Genomic DNA, 23,995 nt, shown 5'->3' with positions numbered 1-23,995 from the left:
ACGGAGCAAAGCAAGGCTTTTATTAACTCAGAAAGTAATACACAGTGGAGAAGTGTCTCTCATCCAGAGATCTGCTGTACTGCCTGTGAGACACACTGGGGCCTACTTAAGTAGGGGCCAGGTATGGGCGGAGCCCTACACACAATACAATACAGGTAAGGAAATGAAACTGAAACTGAACTCCCCTGTTTGTCGCAGTCACAGGCACAATCAAACACAGAGAATACAGAGTGCTTGATGAATGGCATATTTCATCACATTCACCCCTTCCACAGATTTAGTCTGTTCGGGGGTTTGATAGTCCTCTGTGACCGACGTAGCTGTTGTGGTGCCGCGGGTGTCGGCTGGGTGTCCCCGGTGGCCTCCTGGGTCTCTGCCGGGGGTGCCGCCAGGGTTGTTGAAGGGGTAGTTGGTGGGGGTACCGTTGGTCGATGTTCTTCCGGGGGTGATGAAAGGATAGTGGGTGGGTAAGAGTTGCTGTGATCGTTGTTGCTGTTGTTGTCGTGGTTGTTGTCGTTACCGGCTGGGGCGACGTCTTTTATGGACACGGTGTCCTCCCTTCCGTCGGCGTGCCGGACATACGCGTATTGGGGGTTGGCGTGGAGTAGGTGCACTGACTCCACGAGAGGGTCCGTCTTGTGGCCCCTCACATGCCTTCGTACAAATACCGGACCTGGGGTGGAGAGCCATGACGGCATGGATACGTCTGAGGTGGATTTCCGGGGAAAGACAAACATTCGTTCATGAGGCGTGGCATTAGTGGCAGTACACAATAGCGACCGTATCGAATGGAGCACATCTGGGAGGGCTTCCTGCCAGCGGGAGATAGGGAGGCCCTTGGTCCTTAGAGCTAGAGTGACTGCTTTCCATACTGTCCCGTTCTCTCGCTCCACTTGACCATTACCCCGGGGGTTGTAGCTGGTGGTACGGCTCGTGGCGATCCCCCTGGACAGCATGTACTGGCGTAGCTCTTCACTCATGAAGGACGCCCCCCTATCCGTATGGATGTAGCTCGGCATACCGAACAGGCTGTTGAGGCATTTAATGACCGTGGCGCTGGTCATGTCTGGGCAGGGGAAGACGAATGGGAAACGGGAGTATTCGTCCACAATGTTCAGGAAGTAAACATTGCGGTCGACTGACGGGAGGGGGCCCTTGAAATCTAAGCTGAGCCGCTCAAAGGGCCGTGTAGCTTTGATTAAGTGGGCTCTATCTGGGCGGTAGAACCGAGGCTTGCACTCAGCGCAAGTGCGGCAGTTCCTGGTCAGAGACCGAACTTCCTCAATCGAGTAGGGTAAGTTGCGGGACTTTATGAAGTGGAACAGCCGTGTGACCCCTGGGTGGCAGAGGTCGTTGTGGAGGGTCTGTAGCCGATCCCCGGTGGCGCTGGCACACATCCCTCGTGAGAGGGCGTCGGGGGATTCGTTAAGGGCCCCTGGCCGGTAAATGATGTCATACTCGAAGGTGGAGAGCTCGATCCGCCACCTGAGAATTTTATCATTTTTAATCTTCCCCTTCTGTTTATTATTAAACATAAACGCTACCGACCGCTGGTCGGTAAGTAGGGTGAAGCGTTTGCCGGCTAGGTAGTGGCGCCAGTGGCGCACTGCCTGCACGATGGCTTGGGCCTCCTTTTCCACGGAGGAGTGTCTGATCTCGGGCCCTTGGAGGGTCCTCGAGAAGAAAGCTACGGGCCGCCCCGCCTGGTTGAGGGTGGCCGCCAAGGCAAAGTCAGACGCATCACTTTCCACTTGGAAGGGAGTGTTCTCGTCCACTGCCTGTAGCGTGGCCCGCTCAATATCCCGCTTAATGCTTTTGAAGGCGGCGTGGGCCTCAGCAGAGAGCGGAAAAGAGGATGCTTTCAAGAGGGGGCGGGCTTTGTCGGAGTAGTTGGGGACCCATTGGGCATAATAAGAAAATAACCCCAGGCACCTTTTCAGGGCTTTGGGAGTGTTGGGCAGGGGCAGCTCCCGTAGGGGGCGCAGTCGGTCGGGGTCTGGTCCGACTTCCCCATTCTCCACCACGCTGCCTAGTATGCAGAGGCGCGTGGTGTTGAAAACGCACTTGTCCTCGTTGTAAGTGAGGTTGAGTTTTTGTGCGGTTTTCAGGAACCTCTCGAGGTTCGAGTCGTGATCCTGCTGGTTGTGACCGCAGATGGTGACGTTGTCGAGGTAGGGGAAGGTTGTCTGCAAGTGGTGGTCATCGACCATGCGGTCCATCTCCCTCTGGAAGACCGAGACCCCATTCGTCACCCCAAAGGGGACTCTGAGGAATTGGTAGAGGCGTCCGTTCGCCTCGAAGGCGGTGTACGGGCGGTCCTCTGGTCTGATAGGGAGCTGGTGGTACGCTGACTTGAGGTCGATGGTGGAGAACACCCGGTATTGGGCAATTTGGTTCACCATTTCTGATATGCGGGGTAGCGGGTAGGCGTCTAGTTGGGTGTACCTGTTGATCGTTTGGCTATAGTCGATCACCATCCGTTTCTTCTCGCTACCCCTCACCACCACCACTTGGGCGCGCCACGGGCTGTTGCTGCGTTCAATAACGCGCTCCCGCAGCAGCCTGTCCACCTCGGTCGCGATAAACTGCCTGTCCTCCCAGCTGTACCTCCTGCTTTTGGTCGCTATTGGCCGGCAGTTGGGAGTAAGGTTCGCGAGTAGCGAAGGCGGCTTTACCTTCAGGGTAGCCAGACCGCACACTGTGAGGGGCGGCTGGGACCCACCGTAATTGAGCGTGATGCTTTGGTGGTGGCACTGGAAATCCAGGCCCAAGATCACGCTCGCACATAGACTCTTCGTGATTAGCAATTTAAAATTATCGTATACAGTTCCGTTAACGGACAATTGTACCGCACAGTAACCCATAATGGTCGATGTCTGGGTTTTATCAGCCATAGAGATGGTGCCCCGAGCAGGGACCACCGTTAGAGAGAGTTGTTGTGCTAGTTCAGGGTGGATAAAACTCTCCGTGCTTCCACTGTCAATTAAACATTTAACCCCGCACCCATTTACCTCGATGTCCACCATTGATTTGGATAGCGGGTGCGGTCTGGTCTGATCCACTGTGACCGATGCCACTGTAGGGCCCTGATCGAGACAAGATGGCGTCTACGCTGTCTGCTCACAAGATGGCGGACCCCACGAGGTCGGGCAAGATGGCGTCCAAGATGGCCGCTCCCACGGCGCACACGCAGCGGTGGCGGGTTTTCCAGCGGGGTTCCCTCTGCACACCTTCCCGAAGTGCCCCTTCTTACCGCACTTAAAGCAGGTGGTGCCTTTCGCCGGGCACAGGTTTCTGGTGTGCTTCGGCTGCCCGCAGAAGTAGCAGTTGGGGCCCCGACGCGTCGCGGCTGTCGTAGGGCTTCTGGGGGGAGAGCGGGGCCCCGACGGTGTCGGGCTGCCGGGCGGGGAAGATGCCTTCCAAGATGGCGGCGCCCTTGGTGCACACGTGGCGGCGTGGGCGGCGCGGGCTGAAGAGTAGGCGTCCGAGTTTCTCTGGGCCACATCCAGGGATCGCGCTGTGTCCACAGCCTGTTTCAGGTCCAATCCCGTTTTTTCCAGTAGTCTCTGCCGGATGTAAGTGGAGCTGAGGCCTGTGATAAAGGCATCACGAACAAGCTCGTCAGTGTACACTGCAGCTTTTACATCTTGGCACTTGCAGTCTTTGCCAAGCGTTTTCAGGGTGACTAGGAACTCATCCAGCAATTCCCCAGGTCGCTGTGTGCGAGTAGCGAGCAGATGCCTAGCGTACACCTCGTTCGTAGGCTGCTGGTAATGCACCTTTAGGATGTCGCAGGCGGCCGGGTACGTGTCGGCGTCTTGGATGAGGGGGTAAACCCGGTGGCTTACCCAATTCCGCAGGATTCCAAGTTTCATACTTTCAGCGTCCGTAGCGCCTGTGATGGCTGCGGAATTGTCCAGGAAGAATTCCATACACTTAAACCAGTGTCCGAATCGTGCCGATGCGTCCGAAGCATGCGGGTCCAAATCCAAACGTTCGGGTTTCAAGAGTTGATCCATTGCGTTGAAAATTGAGTTAATAAAATTGATGTGCCTCAATGAATCCGAGACTCAACGTTAATGGAGCAAAGCAAGGCTTTTATTAACTCAGAAAGTAATACACAGTGGAGTAGTGTCTCTCATCCAGAGATCTGCTGTACTGCCTGTGAGACATGCTGGGGCCTGCTTAAGTAGGGGCCAGGTATGGGCGGAGCCCTACACACAATACAATACATGTAAGGAAATGAAACTGAAACTAAACTCCCCTGCTTGTCACAGTCACAGGCACAATCAAACACAGAGAATACAGAGTGCCTGATGAATGGCATATTTCATCACACTCTATTCATTACTGTTCGGTCAAGATGCAATACTGGCGACGAGGCAGCTGTTGAACTCTCAAGAAGGACGGAGATAGACATGCGAACCTACAGCCGTGATATTGGAAATTGCCACGAGCTAACAACATCAACGGCATTTTGATAGTTGGCTAGCTGCGACGTAGACGGCGGACAGAGTATTGTGCGGGCCAGGCAACTACCGTGAGTGTAGCTACCGTAGCTCTGGCCGGAGGAGAAAAAGAATTTTATAAAAAAGAAAAAAGTCCGTGGATCTTAAAGGGACAGTGCACATTAAAACTATGACGACCTTGGGACGTATTGAAGAGTTCTCTGGGGATAAGGACAGTTCATGGGAGGAATACGCAGAAAGACTGGGGTGTTTCTTGGAGGCCAATAATATTGACAAAGAAGAGAAGAAGTGCTCAGTGTTGCTAAGTGTATGCGGAGCTGCTACTTACTCCGTCCTGCGTTCATTGGTGGCTCCTCGTAAACCGAGTGAGGTGGATTATGCTGATTTGATTGAGAAGCTGCAGAAACATTTTAACCCAAAACCCTCAGAGATTGTGCAGCGTTTCCATTTTCACAATTGTAAACAACAGCCTGGACAATCTATTTCAAGTTACATTGCTGAGTTGAGGAAACGCTCATTACATTGTAATTTTGGTGACCAGTTAGACAATATGCTCCGTGATCGGATTGTGTGTGGAGTGCTGGACTCGGCATTGCAGAGACAGCTGTTAGCGGAGAAGGCCCTGACGTTCCGACTGGCCGAGGAGAAGGCTTTAGCAGCAGAGGCTGCATCGATGAACACACGTATGCTCCGTACAGCAGCAGCACCATCTCAGGCCGCCGAGGAGGTGCACAAGACCACACACGCAGCTGCTGCTGCGAGAGACATGGAGGCAACTAAAGAGACAGGAAGAAAATGTGTCCGCTGTGGGGCTCTCCATGGTTCCACTACATGCAAATTTGTGTCAGCGGTATGTCATTTCTGTAAGAAAAGAGGACACATAGCTCGTGTCTGCATGAAGAAAGCTCAGGCTGCTGCAGCAGTGCCAACACAAGCATCGCAGACACACACCCTGACACTGGAGGACAACGATGAGTACACAGTGTATACCACGGAAGCTGAGCAGCTACCCCACAGACGGTGGGGATACACGGCAAATGTGATCATGAATGGGGCACCACTCTGCATGGAGGTGGATTCAGGCTCAGCGTGTTCGTTGATAAGTGAAGAGACTTACAATAGGCTGCGGCCAAGTGAACCCCCGGCGATGGCTCAGGTCAGTGGCGTGCTACGGCAGTGGTCCCAAGCTCAACTCCAGGTGCTGGGTATGATTCATGTGGAAGTTAAGTATCAGGCAGTCAAGGACACACTTCCACTTTATGTGGTGGTGGGGCAGGGCACAAGCCTGCTGGGCAGAGATTGGTTTGAGCCCCTCGGTATTGAAGTGACAGGAGTACACACGGTACAGCGACAGCCCATAACGCCTATGTTGGAGAGCTATGAAGAGGTTTTTGGTGAGTTTGGGGCCTGTCGGGGACCGCCAGTCTCAATCGAAGTGGACCCAGGGGTAGCACCTAGGTTCTTCAAGGCGCGACCAGTGTCTTTTGCGTTGCGCAAGAAGGTGGATGAGGCCCTGGATAAGCTGGTGAACCAAGGGGTTCTCTTGCCAGTGAAGAACTCCCGTTGGGCCACCCCTATCGTGCCCATTGCAAAGAAGGATGGGGGCCTGCGAATCTGTGGAGATTACAGATGTACGGTTAATACTGCTGTGTTGCCAGATGTGTATCCCTTACCAACAGTTACAGAGCTGTTTTCAACACTGGCTGGAGGCACTCTGTTCACCAAGCTGGATCTCAAGCAAGCATACCAGCAACTGGTCCTGGATGAAGAGTCAGCCGAGCTGTTGACAATCAACACCCACAGAGGACTTTTCCGGGCCACAAGGCTTCAGTGTGGGGTGTCTACGGCTGTGGCAATCTTTCAGAGGTTCATGGACACCCTGTTGGCTGGTGTTCCGGGAGTTCAGCCTTACTTGGATGACATACTGATTACAGGCAAGACACAGGAAGCCCATGATGAGCGGCTGCAGGAAGTACTACGCCGGCTGGCTGAGGTAGGACTACGCCTTCAGAAGGAGAAATGTGTGTTCGCTGCCAATGGGGTGGAGTTCTTGGGATTCCGAGTGGACAAAGACGGTGCGCATCCGACTACGGAGAAGGTGGAGGCTATCAGGAGCGCTCCCACCCCCAAGAACAAGACCGAACTGCAGGCATTCCTCGGACTGTTAAACTTCTACAGTTGTTTTCTCAAGGGCAAAGCCACAATCTTAGAGCCACTGCACAGGCTGTTAGACCAAGCAACAGTGTGGAACTGGACCTCAGCTCATGAAACAGCCTACAGACAGGCAAAGGAACTGCTACAAGCAGATAAGGTTCTGGCACACTATGATGAAAACAAGCCATTGGTGTGTGATGCCTCACCATACGGGCTGGGAGCTCTGTTGGGTCACATAGAGCCAGATGGCCGGGAAGCGTCTATCAGTTTTGCCTCAAGAACACTCTCAACAACAGAACGTAATTACGCCCAGATTGACAAGGAGGCCCTAGCCATCATATTTGGGGTGAAGAAGTTCAGCCAGTACCTGTTGGGGAGACAGTTCGTCATCTACACAGACCACAAGCCACTCTTGGGGCTCCTGCATCACTCCAAGCCCATGCCCCAGATCATATCACTGCGTATGCTTCGGTGGAGTCTGACGTTGGGGGCCTACAGTTATGAACTTTGCTACAGGCCTGGGAAGATGCTGGCTAATGCTGATGCTCTGAGTCGCTTGCCTTTGAACCGGCCGATGGCTGAGACGCCACCACCCCTGGAGGTGCTGCTACTGGAGGAGGTTCCGGAGGCCCCACTCCATGCCCAGCGGATTGGCAGCCTCACACAGAAAGATCCAGTCTTATCACGGGTGTTACGCTGGCTGCTGCATGGCTGGCCCTCCGAGGTCCAGGAGGAGCATTTCAAGCCCTTCGTTCAGAGGCGCCATGAAATGTCTGCACACAAGAACTGCATGCTCTGGGGAAGCCGTGTGGTGGTTCCTGCCACCGCAAGAGAGGAGGTGCTGAAAATGCTGCATGACTCACACCCTGGGATTGTGCACATGAAGGTGTTGGCGAGAAGCTACGTCTGGTGGCCAGGGTTGGACCGAGACGTGGAGGAGGTGGTAAAGAGCTGTGAGATATGTCAGCTGACTCGCCATAGCCCATCCAAGGCTCCCCTTCACCCCTGGGAATGGACCACTCGTAAATGGTCAAGACTCCACATTGACTTTGCAGGGCCATTTCAGGGGAAGGTCTTTTTGATAGTGGTGGATTCTCATTCGAAATGGCTGGAGGTGGCTATCATGAGCTCCATGACATCCAGTGCCGTGATCAACGCGTTGCGTTTGCTGTTTGCCACACATGGGGTCCCCGACGTGCTGGTTTCGGACAATGGAGCAGCCTTCGCGTCAGCGGAGTTCAAGGCTTTTGCAGGCAGAAACGGGATCCGCCACGTGACCACAGCGCCCTATCACCCCTCCTCTAATGGGCAGGCAGAGAGGATGGCGCAAACCACAAAAGAGGCACCGGTGAGGATATCGGTGGGGGACTGGCAAACCAGATTGGCCAGGTTCCTGTTATCACAGCATACCACACCAAACTCAGCAACGGGGAAGAGTCCTGCCGAGATGCTGATGGGTCGCCGGCTGGCGACTGCACTGGACCGGCTACACCCGGACTACAGGGATGAGATGCACACAAAGCAGGAGGAGCTGGCTAAGAAGCACCAGGGCACTGCCAGGCAGTTCGAGCCGTCAGAGACTGTGTTTGCTCGTTGCTATGCAGGAGGAGACAAATGGATGCCTGCCGTGGTGGAGCAGGCCACGGGTCCCCTGTCGTACAGCGTCCGTACACCCGATGGCCAGCTACACAGACGCCACGTAGACCAGCTACGGGGTCGTACTCCGGTGAGAGTAACAGAGACGTCACAGGCTAGGCCATTGTCTCCACCACCTCTGCCAGGCAGCGACGGCCTGCTTCCTGCAACAATGACAGAAGCCACATCGACAGAAGGTGTCACGGAGTCATCAGCCATGGAGGGAGGTTTTCCTGCGGCTAGCAGTGGCACCCCGACTATGGCTGTCCAGCGGCGCTCAAGTCGGGTTAGATTCCGTCCCAGACGCCTGGAGGACTAAGGGGTTTTATCTGGGGGAAAGGAGTGTTGTGTTTTGAGTTTTGCTTCAATTAAGTTTGTCCCAGTGCCCGGGTGTTACCTGAAGGGGGTGCTCGGGTGTTACCTGAAGGGGGTGCTGGGGGGCTCGGTTTGACTTTGACTTTGACTTCCAGTTTCGGGTTCTGCTTGCAGATAATGTACAGTAATGTCCGCCCATTTACTTAATAAATAGTGAAAGGTACGTTCCGTCTCCTCTATTCATTACTGTTCGGTCAAGATGCAATAATCCTCTCCCTCCATCTCTCTCTCCCTCCTCTTCCCTCTCACTCGCTCTCCATCTCCCCTCCCCCTCCCCCTTCATCTCCATCTCCCTCTCCCTGTCCCCCTCTCTCTCCCTGTCTCTTGCCCTCTCTCAATGTCTCTCTCATTTCCTCTCCCTCTCCCTCCCGCTCCCTCTCTCTCCTTCTCCCCTCCCCTTTTCACTCCCCAACCTCTCTTTCACTCCCTCTCCACCTCCGCCTCTCCTTCTCTCCCTCTCTCCCTCTCCTTCTCTCATGCCCTCCTTGGCTCCCCTTCTCTCTCTCCCCTTCTGTTGTGTATGTAACCTGTTCCACCTTAAGAGAGCTTAAGCCTGTTCCACCTTAAGAGATGTACTACTTTCTCAGGCTGCTGTAGACGTAATACCGGGGGTGAACACACCGGTATATAAGCACTGTGCAGTAATCTTGTATTCAGAATAGTCCCTACCTCCAACCAGTAAAGACCTGTTTTTGATTGTTATTAATTAGTCTGTGTCTTAATTAACTAGATAACTCACAGATTTAACACCTTCTCTCCCTCCTTCCCTTCCATTCTCTCTCTTCCTCTCACTCCTTCGCTCCCTCTCTCCCCTTCTCTCCCTCTCCTTCTCTCACTCCCTCCATCCCTCCCCTACTCTCTCTCTCTCGCTCCCTCTCTCTCCCTCTCTCTCTCTGTCTCTCTCTCTGTCTCTCTCTCTCTCTCTCTCTGTCTCTCTCTGTGTCTCGGTCTCTCTCTCTGTCTCTCCCTCTGTCTCTCCCTCTGTCTCTCTCTCTGTCTCTCTCTCTCTGTCTCTCTCTCTCTGTCTCTCTCTCTCTGTCTCTCTCTCTCTGTCTCTCTCTGTCTCTCTCTCTCTGTCTCTCTGTCTCTCTCTCTGTCTCTCTCTGTCCCTCTGTCTCTCTCTCTCTCTCTGTCTCTCTCCCTCTCTCTCTCTGTCTCTCCCTCTCTCTCGCTGTCTCTCTCTCTCTCTGTCTCTCTCTCTGTCTCTCTCTCTGTCTCTCTGCCTCTCTCTCTGTCTCTCTCTCTCTCTCTCTCTCTGTCTCTGTCTCTCTGTCTGTCTCTCTCTCTCTCTCACTCTCTCTGTCTCTGTCTCTCTGTCTCTCTGTCTGTCTCTCTCTCTCTCTCTCTCTCTCTCTCTCTCTCTCTCTCTCTCTCTGTCTCTCTCTCCCTCCCTCTCCCCCACAGCTGGAGCAGGCCCTGAAGGAGGAGCTGGGTGAGCCACACCCCGAGACCTCTGACCCCTGCTCTCTGACCCAGCAGACCGCCAGCCTGAGGCGGCGGATGGAGGATGACCAGTCGGCCTACAAGAGGAAGCTGCAGGTCTACCAGGAGGGCCAACAGAGACAGGCACTGCTCGTACAGAGGCTCCAAGGCAAGGTAGGAGAGCGGGAGCACGGCGCGAGAGGTCAGGCTCCGACCTTTCACCCCTCTGGGGACGTGGGGGGGTTGACCTCAGCCCCCCAGACAGAGTGGGGAGAAGGGCCCCCTCCCTCTGACGGGGGGACTGGGCGGGGGCCAGTTCCTGGGGTCCTCAGCTCCCTGATTCTCTGACCCGTCCCTCCCCACAGGTGGTCCAGTATAAGAAGCGATGCGGAGATCTGGAGCAGCAGCTGATGGAGAAAGATGTGGCCTGTCGACACCTGGAGGTGAGTTACTGAACCGACCAGAAAATGGAGAGAGAGAAACAGAGAGAGAGACAGAGTGAGAGAGAGACGGAGAGAGACAGAGACAGAGAGAGTGAGAGAGAGACGGAGAGACAGAGAGAGAGAGAGAGAGACAGAGAGTGAGAGAGAGAGTGAAAGAGAGACAGAGAGAGAGAGAGAGAGGCAGCGAGAGAGAGAAAGAGAGAGACAGAGAGAGAGACAGAGAGAGAGAGACAGAGAGAGAGACAGAGAGAGAGAGAGACAGGGAGACAGAGAGAGAGAGAGAGACAGAACATAAGAACATAAGAAATAGGAGCAAGAGTAGGCCAATCGGCCCCTCGAGCCTGCTCCACCATTCAATAAGATCATGGCTGATCTGATCCTAACCTCAAATCTTCTATCACTCTGCATCCACCCGAACCCATGTGATCTCCCGGGAGAGGCGAAAAACCAGATAAAGACCCAATGGCCAATTTGGGAGAAAAAAATCTGGGAAATTCCTCTCCGACCCATCTAGGCGATCGAAATTCTTCCAGGAGATCACTCTGTCCCTATATTTTCTACAGTACTTACCTTCTGTAAAGACGATCTCCACCCCAGCCAGGAACAGGAATAAAACCATCTCCTGAAATCTAACAGAATTAGAACACAGTAGGAGCAGAACAAGGCTACACGGCCCCTGGGCCCGCTCCACTACCCACAGGGCCATGACCATTCCGAACCTAGACTCATGTCCAATTTCCTGCCCGCTCCCCGTAACCCCTTTATTCCCTTTACTTCTAGGAAACTATCTATTTCTGTTTTAAATTTATTTAATGATGTAGCTTCCACAGCTTTCTGGGGCAGCAAATTCCACAAACCTACCACCCTCTGAGTGAAGAAGTTTCTCCTCATCTCAGTTTTGAATGAGCAGCCCCTTATTTTAAGATTATGCCCCCTAGTTCTAGTTTCACCCATCATTGGGAACATCCTCACCGCATCCACCCGATCAAGCCCCTTCACAATCTTATATGTTTCAATAAGATCGCCTCTCATTCTTCTGAACTCCAATGAGTAGAGTCCCCAATCTACTCAACCTCTCCTCATATGACCACCCCCTCATCCCCGGGATTAACCGAGTGAACCTTCTTTGTACTGACTCGAGAGAGAGAGAGACAGAGAGAGAGAGAGAGACAGAGAGAGAGAGAGAGAGAGAGAGATTAGATACAATGAGACTCTCAAAAGATATAAACACACCATTAGGAAAAAAACACAAAATTATACCCACAAAATACTCGAAGAAATTGAAAACTCCATTAATCCAAATCAATTCTGGGATATGTGGAATAACCTGAGTACAACACAATTGCAAGCATTACCAATCCAAGATGGCGACATCTGGAGAACACATTTTGAAAACCTCTACAAAGACATCCCAATAAACGAAACAAACCCAAGTCAACATCATATCACAGAAAAACTCCACACATTAGAAGCAACAATTAAAGACAACCAAAACCCTCTAGACTCCCCAATCACATGGAAAGAACTGGCCACAAAAACAAAATCTCTCCACCTAAAGAAAGCCTGTGGTCCAGACAACATCAAAAATGAAATGCTCAAGTTCAGCAATATGGAGATGCAGGGTGCTGTACTCAAGTTATTCAACATCATATTACGTTCAGGCTGTTTTCCCGATATCTGGTGCCAAGGACTCATCTCTCCCATATATAAAAGTGGAAACAAATCAGACCCAAATAACTACCGCGGCATCTGTGTCAACAGTTGTCTAGGGAAGTTATTCTGCAGTATTCTAAATAGTAGATTACTGGATTTTCTTAACAAACATAATCTCCTTAGAAAAAATCAAATAGGCTTTCTTCCAAAACACCGCACCACCGACCATATCTATACCCTTCACACTCTCATTGAAAAACATATACACCAAACAAAAAATGGGAAAATATTCGCTTGTTTCATTGACTTCAAGAAAGCCTTTGACTCTATCTGGCACGAAGGGCTCTATTATAAACTTCTTCAGTGTGGAATAGGGGGCAAAGCCTATGACCTTCTTAAATCGGTGTATCTGAAAAATAAATGCGGTGTCAAAATTGGAGACAAACACACCGGTTTTCTTCACCCAGAGAAGAGGTGTCCGGCAGGGCTGCAATTTGAGCCTGACCCTGTTCAACATATACATAAATGCATTAGCAGACATGCTGGAGAAAAGCGAGTCACCGGGTCTCTGTCTCCTGGATGGAGAAGAGAAATCCCTGTTCTATGCGGATGACCTGGTTCTGTTGTCTCCCACAGAACAGGGATTACAGCAACAACTAGACCTACTCGACAAATACTGCCAAAATTGGGCACCCTAACAGTAAATCTAAAGAAAACCAACATCATGATTTTTCAAAAAAGGCCCAGGTGTCAGGAAACAAATACCAGTTTACTCTCAGTGATACCATCATAGGACACACTATGAGCTACACTTACCTTGGTCTAACCATTCCAGCATCAGGGAGCTTCAGCATAGCAGTGAATGCACTAAAAGAAAAAGCCCGAAGAGCCCTATATGCAATAAAAAGAAAATTCTACAACATCCAAATCCCAATCAAAATCTGGCTAAAAATATTTGACAGCATAATCCTGCCCATTGTGCTGTACGGTAGTGAAGTATGGGGCCCGCTAAATCACCATAGCTACACTAAAATGGGAAAAACACACAATAGAAGCCCTACATGCAGAATTTTGCCGAAGCATTCTTCGCACCCAAAGGAAAACACCAACAAATGCATGCAGAGCCGAACTAGGCAGATACCCACTGATAATAAACATCCACAAACGAGCACTAAACTTCCTAAATCACCTCAAATCTAGCTCCCCAGACACCCTTCATTTTAAAGCCTTCCAGACCCAAGAGCTAAACCCAGAAAAGAGTCCCCTGAGTCAGCTGCTACTGAAACTAAGTACTCCTACTCAGCCGGACCCTGACCAGTCCCAGACCAACATTGCCGTCCAAACACCAATCCGAGTGAACCAAATCATTAAACAATGCAAAGAAACCTACCTGGAACATTGGAACAATGTAACCAAAAGCCAAAGCAGATTAGAATGTTACCGGGCCCTAAAAAGAGAATATAAACTGGCAGACTATCTCTCGACCATCAGAGACACAAAACAGAGACAGACCCTCACCAGGTACAGACTAAGCGACCACCAACTGGCAATTGAAAAAGGAAGATACAAGAAATCCTGGCAGCCTAGAGAGAATAGATTATGTGATCAATGCCTGGCCGGCGAGGTTGAGACAGAGATGCATTTCCTCCTAAAATGCGAAAAATTCAACACAACAAGAAACATATTATTTGACAAGCTCAGCCAAACAACCCCAGATTTCATAGAACTGGATGACCTGTCAAAATTAAGATTAGTCCTGGGAGAAGGAGACAGACCATACCTTGGTGCCAAATATGTAACAACATGTCACAACCTGAGGACTGTTTAAAATTAATACTGAATGTACCCAACGATGTTCAACGACTTTGAATTAATATTGTTTAAACTAATATTGTATGTACCCAACGAAGGTCAAAATTGTTTGACACCTACAGAATAATGGAAAACTGCACTTTTTGTTATGTAAGCTTTGGCAATTGGTTCCCTGTAAACTTTCATGCCAATAAAGCATTTGAATTGAAAATTGAATTGATTGAGGGAGAGAGAGAGAGACAGCAGAGAGAGAGAGTGAGACAGAGAGAGAGAGAGACAGAGAGAGAGAGGGAGACAGAGAGAGAGAGAGAGAGAGAGAGAGGGAGAGAGAGACAGGCAGAGAGAGAGAGAGACAGAGAGAGGGAGAGAGAGAGACAGAGAGAGAGAGAGAGACAGAGAGACAGAGAGAGAGAGGGAGAGAGAGAGACAGAGAGAGAGACAGAGAGAGAGAGAGGGAGAGAGAGAGAGACAGAGAGAGAGAGAGAGACAGAGAGAGAGAGAGAGACAGAGAGAGAGAGAGAGAGACAGAGAGGGAGAGAGAGAGAGAGAGAGAGAGAGAGAGACAGAGAGAGGGAGAGAGAGAGGGAGAGAGAGAGACAGAGAGAGAGACAGAGAGAGAGAGAGACAGAGAGAGAGACGAGAGAGAGAGAGAGAGAGAGACAGACAGAGAGAGACAGAGCGAGAGGGAGAGAGAGACAGACAGAGAGAGACAGAGAGCGAGAGGGAGAGAGAGAGAGACAGAGAGAGAGAGAGAGAGAGGGAGAGAGAGAGACAGAGAGAGACAGAGAGAGCGAGAGAGACAGAGAGAGAGAGAGAGAGAGAGAGAGGGAGAGAGAGAGACAGAGAGAGAGAGAGAGAGAGAGACAGAGAGACAGAGACAGAGAGAGAGAGAGAGAGAGAGAGAGGGAGAGAGAGAGACAGAGAGAGAGAGAGAGAGAGAGACAGAGAGAGAGAGAGAGAGAGAGACAGAGAGAGGGAGAGAGAGAGACAGAGAGAGCGAGAGAGACAGAGAGAGAGAGAGGGAGAGAGAGAGACAGAGAGAGAGAGAGAGAGACAGAGAGAGAGAGAGAAACGAAGAAAGAAAGATTAAGGGGTGATTAAGATGATTAAAGGATTCGATCGGGTCGAGAGAGAGAAACTATTTCCTCTGGTGGGGGGAGTCCAGGACAAGGGGGCGGAACCTTAAAGTTAGAGCCAGGCCGTTCAGGGGTGATGTCAGGAAGCACTTCGTCACACAAAGGGTGGTGGAAATCTGGAACTCTCTCCCCCAAAAGCTGTTGAGGCTGGGGGTCAATTGGAGTTTTCAAGGCTGAAATCAATAGATTTTTGTTGGGTAAGGGTATCGAGGGATATAGAGCAAAGGAGGGGAAATGGAGTTATGATATGATCTAATAGAATGGCGGAACAGGCTCGAGGGGCTGAATGGCCTCCTCCTGTTCCTGTGTAACAGGCTCGAGGGGCTGAATTGCCTCCTCCTGTTCCTGTGTAACAATCTCGAGGGGCTGAATGGCCTCGTCGTGTTCCTGTGTAACAATCTCGAGGGGCTGAATTGCCTCCTCCTGTTCCTGTGTAACAATCTCGAGGGGCTGAATGGCCTCCTCCTGTTCCTGTGTAAGAGGCTCGAGGGGCTGAATGGCCTACTCCTGTTCCTGTGTAAGAGGCTCGAGGGGCTGAATGGCCTTCTCCTGTTCCTGTGTAACAGGCTCGAGGGGCTGAATGGCCTCCTGTTCCTGTGTAAGAGGCTCGAGGGACTGAATGGCCTCCTCCTGTTCCTGTGTAAGAGGCTCGAGGGGCTGAATGGCCTTCTCCTGTTCCTGTGCAACAGGCTCGAGAGACTGAATGGCCTCCTCCTGTTCCTGTGTAAGAGGCTCGAGGTGCTGAATGGCCTCCTCCTGTTCCTGTGTAAGAGGCTCGAGGGACTGAATGGCTTCTTCCTGTTCCTGTGTAAGAGGCTCGAGGGGCTGAATGGCCTTCTCCTGTTCCTGTGCAACAGGCTCGAGAGGCTGAATGGCCTCCTCCTGTTCCTGTGTAAGAGGTTCGAGGGGCTGAATGGCCTCCTCCTGTTCCTGTGTAACAGGCTCGAGGGGCTGAATGGCCTTCTCCTGTTCCTGTGCAACAGGCTCGAGGGACTGAATGGCCTCCTCCTGTTCCTGTGTAAGAGGCTCGAGGGGCTTAATGGCCTCCTCCTGTTCCTGTGTAAGAGGCTCGAGGGGCTGAATGGCCTACTCCAATCAGGTACCAGAGGGCCTTATTTTTATATATACACTTTAGGAAGGATATCAAGGCCTTGGAGAAGGTTAAGGGGAGATTTACCAGAATGGTACCAGGGATGAGGGACTTCAGTTATGTGGAGAGACTGGAGAAGCTGGGATTGTTCTCCTTAGAGCAGAGAAGGTTAAGGGGAGATTTACCAGAATGGTACCAGGGATGAGGGACTTCAGTTACGTGGAGAGACTGGAGAAGCTGGGGTTGTTCTCCTTGGAGCAGAGAAGGTTAAGGGGAGATTGACCAGAATGGTACCAGGGATGAGGGGCTTCAGTTATGTGGAGAGACTGGAGAAGCTGAGATTGTTCTCCTTAGAGCAGAGAAGGTTAAGGGGGAGATTGACCAGAGTGGTACCAGGGATGAGGGACTTCAGTTATGTGGAGAGACTGGAGAAGCTGGGATTGTTCTCCTTAGAGCAGAGAAGGTTAAGGGGGAGATTGACCAGAATGGTACCAGGGATGAGGGGCTTCAGTTATGTGGAGAGACTGGAGAAGCTGGGATTGTTCTCCTTAGAGCAGAGAAGGTTAAGGGGAGATTGACCAGAATGGTACCAGGGATGAGGGACTTCAGTTCTGTGGAGAGACTGGAGAAGCTGGGATTGTTCTCCTTGGAGCAGAGAAAGTTAAGGGGGAGATTTACTAGAATGGTACCAGGGATGAGGGACTTCAGTTACGTGGAGAGACTGGAGAAGCTGGGATTGTTCTCCTTAGAGCAGAGAAGGTTAAGGGGAGATTAATAGAGGTGTTCAAAATGATGAGTAAATAAGGAGAAACTCTTTCCACTGGTAGGAGGGTGGGTAACCAGAGGACACAGATTTAAGATAATCGGCAAAGAACCAGAGGGGGAGACGAGGAGAATTTTTTTTACGCAGTGAGTTGTTGTGATCTGGAATGCGCTGCCTGAAAGGGCGGTGGAAGCAGATTCAATGGTAACTTTAGAAAGGGGAATCGGATAAATAATTGAAGGGGCAAAAATTGCAGGGTTACGGGGACAGAGCAGGAGGGGAGTGGGACTAATTGGATAGCTCTCCCAAAGAGCCGGCAGAGGCACGACGGGCCGAAGGGCTCCCTTCTGTGCTGTAGGATTCTCCGATTCTGCCTCGGGCGGATGTTTGTAGTTGAATTGAGTGGGTCGGCACTGTTCCTGCCGGTGCCGACTGTTGGCCCATTCGCGGTCAGCGCATGTTATCGGAGGGAAAGTGTGTCGAGGAGGCGGAGTGGCGATGACTAGGCAGCCGGCAGAGGCACCGCGGGCCGAATGGGCTCCTCCGGCCCTGTGCGAACCTCTTGGTGATTTTTTTCCTTTTCTTTTTCGAGCAGCTCTCCGAAACCGCCAGGTTCCGTCGGTGTGAGGAGGAGCAGGTCCGGAGCCTGGAGAACGCTCTCATCAGACTGGAAGAGGAACAGCAGAGGTTGGTAGCCCGAGGGGACCGGGGAACGCAGCAGGAAAGGCCCAGGCTCCGTCCCCGGCCTGTGCTGAGCAACTTAATCCGAGCCTGGAAGGAGTTGGTTGCCGGGTGGGGCGGGGGGGGTGCGGGGTGCCGGGGGCGGTTGGCTATTATTGGCCTCAGCACCGTCTGGGATAAGGAGGGAGATGGGTTCTTTGTGAGCGGGCGGGGGGTGGGGGGGGGGGCGGAATACAAGTTGAGGCGGAATAAAACCAGAAAATGCGGGAAATCTCTTCTCTCTTCGGCACTCCCTCGGAACCGAGGATGACTTGCTTCCAAATTATGGCAGGAATGACGTATGAGGAGAGATTGGGTCGATTAGGCTTATACTCGCTGGAGTTTAGAAGATTGAGAGGGGATCTCATTGTGCACCAGTCGCTGAAGGTAAGCATGCAGGTGCAGCAGGCAGTTAAGAAGGCAAATGGTATGTTGGCCTTCGTAGCAAGAGGGTTCAAGTACAGGAACAAGGATGTCTTGCTGCAGTTGTACAGGGCCTTGGTGAGACCGCACCTTGAGTATTGTGTGCAGTTTTGGTCGCCTTATCTGAGGAAGGATGTTCTTGCCATGGAGGGAGTGCAGCGAAGATTCACCAGACTGATACCTGGGATGGCAGGAATGACGTATGAGGAGAGATTGGGTCGATTGGGCTCATACTCGCTGGAGTTTAGAAGAATGAGAGGGGATCTCATTGAAACTTATAAAATTCTAACAGGACTAGACAGACTAGATGCAGGAAGGATGTTCCCAATGGCCGGGGAGTCCAGAACCAGGGGTCACAGTCTAAGGATAAGGGGTAAGCCGTTTAGGACAGAGATGAGGAGGAATTTCTTCACCCAGAGAGTGGTGAACCTGTGGAATTCTCTACCACAGAAGGCAGTTGAGGCCAATTCATTAAATATATTCAAGAAGGAGTTGGATATATTTCTTAAGGCTAAAGGGATCAAGGGATATGGGGAGAAAGCAGGGACCGGGTACTGAATTTGGGTGATCAGCCATGATCTCACTGAATGGCGGAGCAGGCTCGAGGGGCCGAATGGCCTACTCCTGCTCCTAGCTTCGATGTTTCTTTATTTATTAAAAATGAGTTCTCAGGTGACTGATGAGTCCAATGCGGGACCTACAGTCTCTGTCACAGGCGGGGCAGACGGTGGTTGAAGGGGCGGGTGGGTGGGGGTGCTTGGGTTGACGTGCGCTCCTTGCGCTGCCTGCGTTTGGCTTCTGCTTGCTCCCGGCGAAGAGACTCGAGGTGTTCGGCACCTTCCCGGATGCTTCTCCTCCACTTTGTGCGGTCTTGGGCCAGGGATTCCCAGGTGTCGGTGGGGATGTTGCACTTTTTCCAAGGAGGCTTTGAGGGTGTCCTTGAAGTGTTTCCTCTGCCCACCTGGGGCTCTCTTGCCGTGCTGGAGCTCCGAGTAAAGCGCTTGTTTCAGGAGTCTCGTATCGGGCATGCGGACAATGTGACCCGTCCATCGGAGCTGACCGAGTGTGGTCAGAGCTTCGATGCTGGGGATGTTGGCCTGAGCGAGAACACTGACGTTGGTGCGCCTATCCTGCCAATGGATTTGCATTGAGAAATACTCAGCAGGTCAGGCAGCATCTGTGGAGAGAGAAACAGAGTTAACGTTTCAGGTCAATGACCCTTTGTCAGAACTGGAAAAAGTTGGAGATGTAACAGGTTTTAAGCAAGTGTAGGGGCAAGGAAAAGGGGGGGTCCCCTTTATAGTGGGAGTCATCCTGACATAGCCTTTACACCAGAAATGGAGACCGAGAATCACAGAACCACAGAAACCCCACAGTGCAGATAGAGGCCATTTCGGCCCATCGAGCCTGCACCGACACATCTCCCACCCGATCCCCGTAACCCCTACACCAACACATCTCCCACCCGATCCCCGTAACCCCTACACCAACACATATCCCACCCTATCCCCGTAACCCCACGTATTTAATCCCCCTAACACTAAGGGTCAATTTATCATAGCCAAACAACCTAACCTGCACATCTTTGGACTGTGGGAGGAAACCAGAGCACCCGGAGGAAACCCACGCAAACACGGGGAGAATGTGCAAACTCCACACAGACAGTCACCCGAGGCCGGATTCGAACCCGGGTCCGTGGCGCTGTGAGGCAACAGTGCTAACCACTATGCCACCGTGCTGTCGAGGAAGGGAAGGGAAGAGTCGGAGATGGACCATGTGAAGGTGAGGGAAGGTTAGAAATTGGAAGCAAAGTGAATGAAATGTTCTCGTTCAGGGTGAGAGCAGGAAATGGCACCGATACAGTCACCAATCATGCCAAGAATATTTCGAGGGGGTGACTAGGTGTGTAGATGAGGGTAGTGCAGTTGATGTAGTCCACATTGACTTCAGTAAGGCTTTTGAAAAAGTCCCGCATGGGAGACTGGTCAAGAAGGTAAGAGCCCATGGGCTCCAGGGCAATTTGGCACATTGGAGCCAAAATTGGCTTCGTGGCAGGAGGTAGAGGGTGATGGTCAAAGATTGTTTTTGTGACTGGAAGCCTGTGTCCAGTGGTGTACCGCAGGGATCGGTGCTGGGTCCCTTGCTGTTTGTAGTGCACATTCATGATTTAGATATGAATGTAGGAGGTATGATCAGTAAGTTTGCAGATGACACGAAAATTGGTGGAGTGGTAAATAGCGAGGAGGGAAGCCTCAGGCTACAGGACGATATAGACGGGTTGGTCAGACAGGCAGAACAGTGCCAAATGGAATTTAACCCTGAAAAGTGTGAGGTGATGCATTTTGGGAGGACTAACAAGGCAAGGGAATACACAATGAATGGTCGGACCCTAGGAAGGACAGAGGATCAGAGGGACCTTGGTGTACATGTACATAGATCCCTGAAGGCAGCAGGACAGGTAGATAAGGTGGTTAAAAAGGCATATGGCATACTTGCCTTATATTCAAGAAGGAGTTAGATATATTTCTTAAGGCTAAAGGGATCAAGGGGTATGGGGAGAAAGCAGGGACAGGGTACTGGATTTGGATGATCAGCCATGATCTCATTAAATGGTGGAGCAGGCTCGAGGGGCCGAATGGCCTACTCCTGCTCCTATCTTCTATGTTTCGATGTTTGCCTTCATTAGCCGAGGCATAGAATATAAGAGCAGGGAGGTTATGAAGGAGCTGTACAAAACGCTAGTTAGGCCACAGCTGGAATACTGTGTGCAGTTCTGGTCGCCACACTATAGGAAGGATGTGAGTGCATTGGAGAGGGTGCAGAGGAGATTCACCAGGATGATAGCAAAATACTGCAGATGCTGGAAATCCGAAATAACAACAGAAAATGCTGGAAAAACTCAGCAGGCCAGGCAACATCCGTGGAGAGAAATTAGAGTCGACGTTTCGGGTCGAAACCCTTTTTTAAAACTGGAAAGGAAATGAAATAGATCGAAAGGCAGGGCTGGGAGAGAACAAAAGAAGTGGAGAGACATTAAGAGGTGTTGAAAATGAGACGAGATGGTGATAGGACTAGTGGAGACAAAAGACGGCTCAGATTAGGTGTGAAATGTTCTGGCAGAATGGGAGACAGCTGCCATGTGGGAGAGAGAAAGAAAAGGAAAGGGGGAGGGGAGGGAAAAACCAAAACAAAGGTGTGGATAAAAAATATCAGTAAAAATGTAATAGGGGCCGAGGTTATGATCTGAAATTGTTGAACTCGATATTGAGTCCGGAAGACTGTAAAGTTCCTAATCGGAAGATGAGTTGCTGTTCCTCGAGTTTACGTTGAGCTTCCGTGGAACAATGCAAGAGCCCGAGGACGGTGAGGTCCGAGTGGGAATGGAGCGGTGAATTAAAATGACAGGCGACCGGAAGCTCGGGGTCACCCTTACGGACTGAACGGAGGTGTTCCGCAAAGCGGTCACCCAATCTGCGTTTGGTCTCCTCAATGTAGAGGAGACCGCATCGTGAGCAGCGAATACAGTATACTAGATTGCGAGAAGTACAAGTAAATCGCTGTTTCACCTGGAAGGGGTGTTTGGGGCCCTGGACAGTGGGAAGGGGGGAGGTATAGGGGCAGGTGTTACATCTCCTGCGCTTGCACGGGAAGGTGCCGGGCGAAGGGGAAGGGGTGCTGGGGGTGATAGAGGAGTGGACTAGGGTGCCTTGGAGGGAGCGGTCCCTACGGAATGCTGAAAGGGGAGGGGAGGGGAAGATGCGTTTGGTGGTGGGATCACTTTGGAAGTAGCGGAAATGCCGGAGGATGATCCGTTGAATGTGGAGGCTGGTGGGGTGAAAGGTGAGGACAAGGGGAACCCTATCGTGGTTCCGGGAGGGAGGGGCAGGGGTGAGGGCAGAAGTGCGGGAGATAGAACGGACACGGTTGAGGGCCGTGTCAACCACGGTAGAGGGGAATCCTCGGTTGTGGAAAAAGGAAGACATGTCGGAAGCACTGGTGTGGAAGGTGGCATCATCGGAGCAGATGCGGCAGAGACGGAGAAACTGGGAGAATGGAATAGAGTCCTTACAGGAGGCGGGTGGGAGGAAGTGTAGTCCAGGTAGCTGTGGGAGTCAGTGGGCTTGTAGTGAATATTGGCCGATAACCTATCCCCTGAGATGGAGACGGAGAAGTCGAGGAAGGGAAGGGAAGAGTCAGAGATGGACCATGTGAAGGTGAGGGAAGGGTGGAAATTGGAAGCAAAGTGAATGAAATTGTCTAGTTCAGGGCGAGAGCAGGAAATGGCACTGATACAGTCATCAATGTATCGGAAAAAGAGGTGAGGGAGGGGACCCGAGTAGGACTGGAACAAAGAATGTTCCACATAGCCCACGAAAAGGCAGGCATTGCTAGGACCCATGCGGGTACCCATAGCAACACCTTTGATTTGGAGGAAATGAGTGGAGTTAAAGGAGAAGTTGTTCAATGTGAGAACAAGTTCAGCCAGGCGGAGGAGGGTGGTGGTGGATGGGGACTGGTCGGGCCTCTGTTCAAGGAAGAAGCGGAGCGCCATCAGGCCATCCTGGTGGGGGATGGAGGTGTAGAGGGATTGTACGATTCACCAGGATGTTACCTGGGCTGGAGCGTTTCAGCTATGAAGAGAGACTGGACAGGCTGGGGTTGTTTTCCTTAGAGCAGAGAAGGCTGAGGGGGGACCTGATTGAGGTGTACAAAATTATGAGGGGCATAGATAGGAACTTTTCCCCTTAGTAGAGGGGCCAATAACCAGGGGGGCATAGATTCAAGGTAAGGGGCAGAAGGTTAAGAGGGGATTTGAGGAAAAACTTTTTCACCCAGAGGGTGGTTGGAATCTGGAACTCACTGCCTGAAAGGGTGGTAGAGGCAGGAACCCTCACAACATTCAAGAAGCATTTAGGTGAGCACTTGAAACGCCATAGCATACAAGGCTTTGGGCCAAGTGCTGGAAAATGGGATTAGAATAGACAGGGCTTGATGGCCGGCGCGGACACGATGGGCCGAAGGGCCTCTTTCTGTGCTCTCTAACTCTATGATGTACTGGAAAAAGAGATGAGGGAGGGGACCGGAGTAGGACTGGAACAAAGAATGTTCCACATATCCCACGAAAAGGCAGGCATAGCTGGGACCCATGCGGGTTCCCATAGCAACACCTTTGATTTGGAGGAAGTGAGTGGTGTCAAAGGAGAAGTTGTTCAATGCGAGAACAAGTTCGGGCAGGCGGAGGGGGGTGGTGGTGGAAGGGGAACTGGTTGGGCCTCTGTTCAAGGAAGAAGCGGCGCGCCCTCGGGCCGTCCTGGTGGGAGATGGAGGTTGTAGAGGTTGTAGTCATTCTGTCAGACCTGGGCCCTGACAATAAACCCCCAAAAAACCAAAGTTCTTGTGTTCCAGCAAAGATCCAGACATCAGGGACCCAGAACAAATTTCACACTAGGAACAACTAAAATTGAACAAACCACAAACTACACACACTTAGGCTTAAAAATCAGTTCTACGGGAAATTTTCATCTGGCTGTGAATGAACTGAAAGAGAAAGCAAGAAGGGCTTTCTATGCCATTAAAAAATCAATCCAAATAGAAATCCCAATTGGCATTTGGCTCAAAATTTTTAAATCAGTAATTGAACCAATTGCACTCTATGGCAGTGAGGTGTGGGGACCGCTAACACAACAAGAATTTGCAAAATGGGACAAACACCCAATTGAGATCCTACATGCAGAATTCTGTAAAAGTATCCTCCGGACTCAAAGGAAAACCGCAAACAATGCATGCAGGGCAGAACTAGGCCAATATCCACTACTAATTACTATCCAAAAAAGAGCCACCAAATTTTGGAAACACCTAGAAATGAGCAACCCCCAATGCTATCATTACAAAGCCCTGAA

General features: G+C 51.4%; 1 protein-coding gene across 1 annotated transcript in view; it reads left to right on the top strand.

Moving 5' to 3' along the window:
* The window catches only part of LOC147091417 (rootletin-like), a 49,234-nt gene that overhangs the window by 2,986 nt on the left and 22,253 nt on the right, over positions 1 to 23,995 (top strand). Inside the window, exons 3-5 of the mRNA XM_085976593.1 lie at positions 10,038 to 10,229; positions 10,421 to 10,498; positions 17,548 to 17,639. Coding sequence (XP_085832719.1) covers positions 10,038 to 10,229; positions 10,421 to 10,498; positions 17,548 to 17,639 — 362 coding nt within the window. The remainder of the gene's footprint in view (positions 1 to 10,037; positions 10,230 to 10,420; positions 10,499 to 17,547; positions 17,640 to 23,995) is intronic.

Source organism: Somniosus microcephalus, unplaced genomic scaffold (genome assembly GCF_052327205.1).
Source record: "Somniosus microcephalus isolate GS21.2 unplaced genomic scaffold, FLI_Smic_1.0 unresolved_chr3, whole genome shotgun sequence".
Classification (NCBI taxonomy): domain Eukaryota; kingdom Metazoa; phylum Chordata; class Chondrichthyes; order Squaliformes; family Somniosidae; genus Somniosus; species Somniosus microcephalus.
The sequence above is the reverse complement of the archived record's forward strand: the minus strand, read 5'-3'. Positions and strand labels throughout refer to the sequence as shown.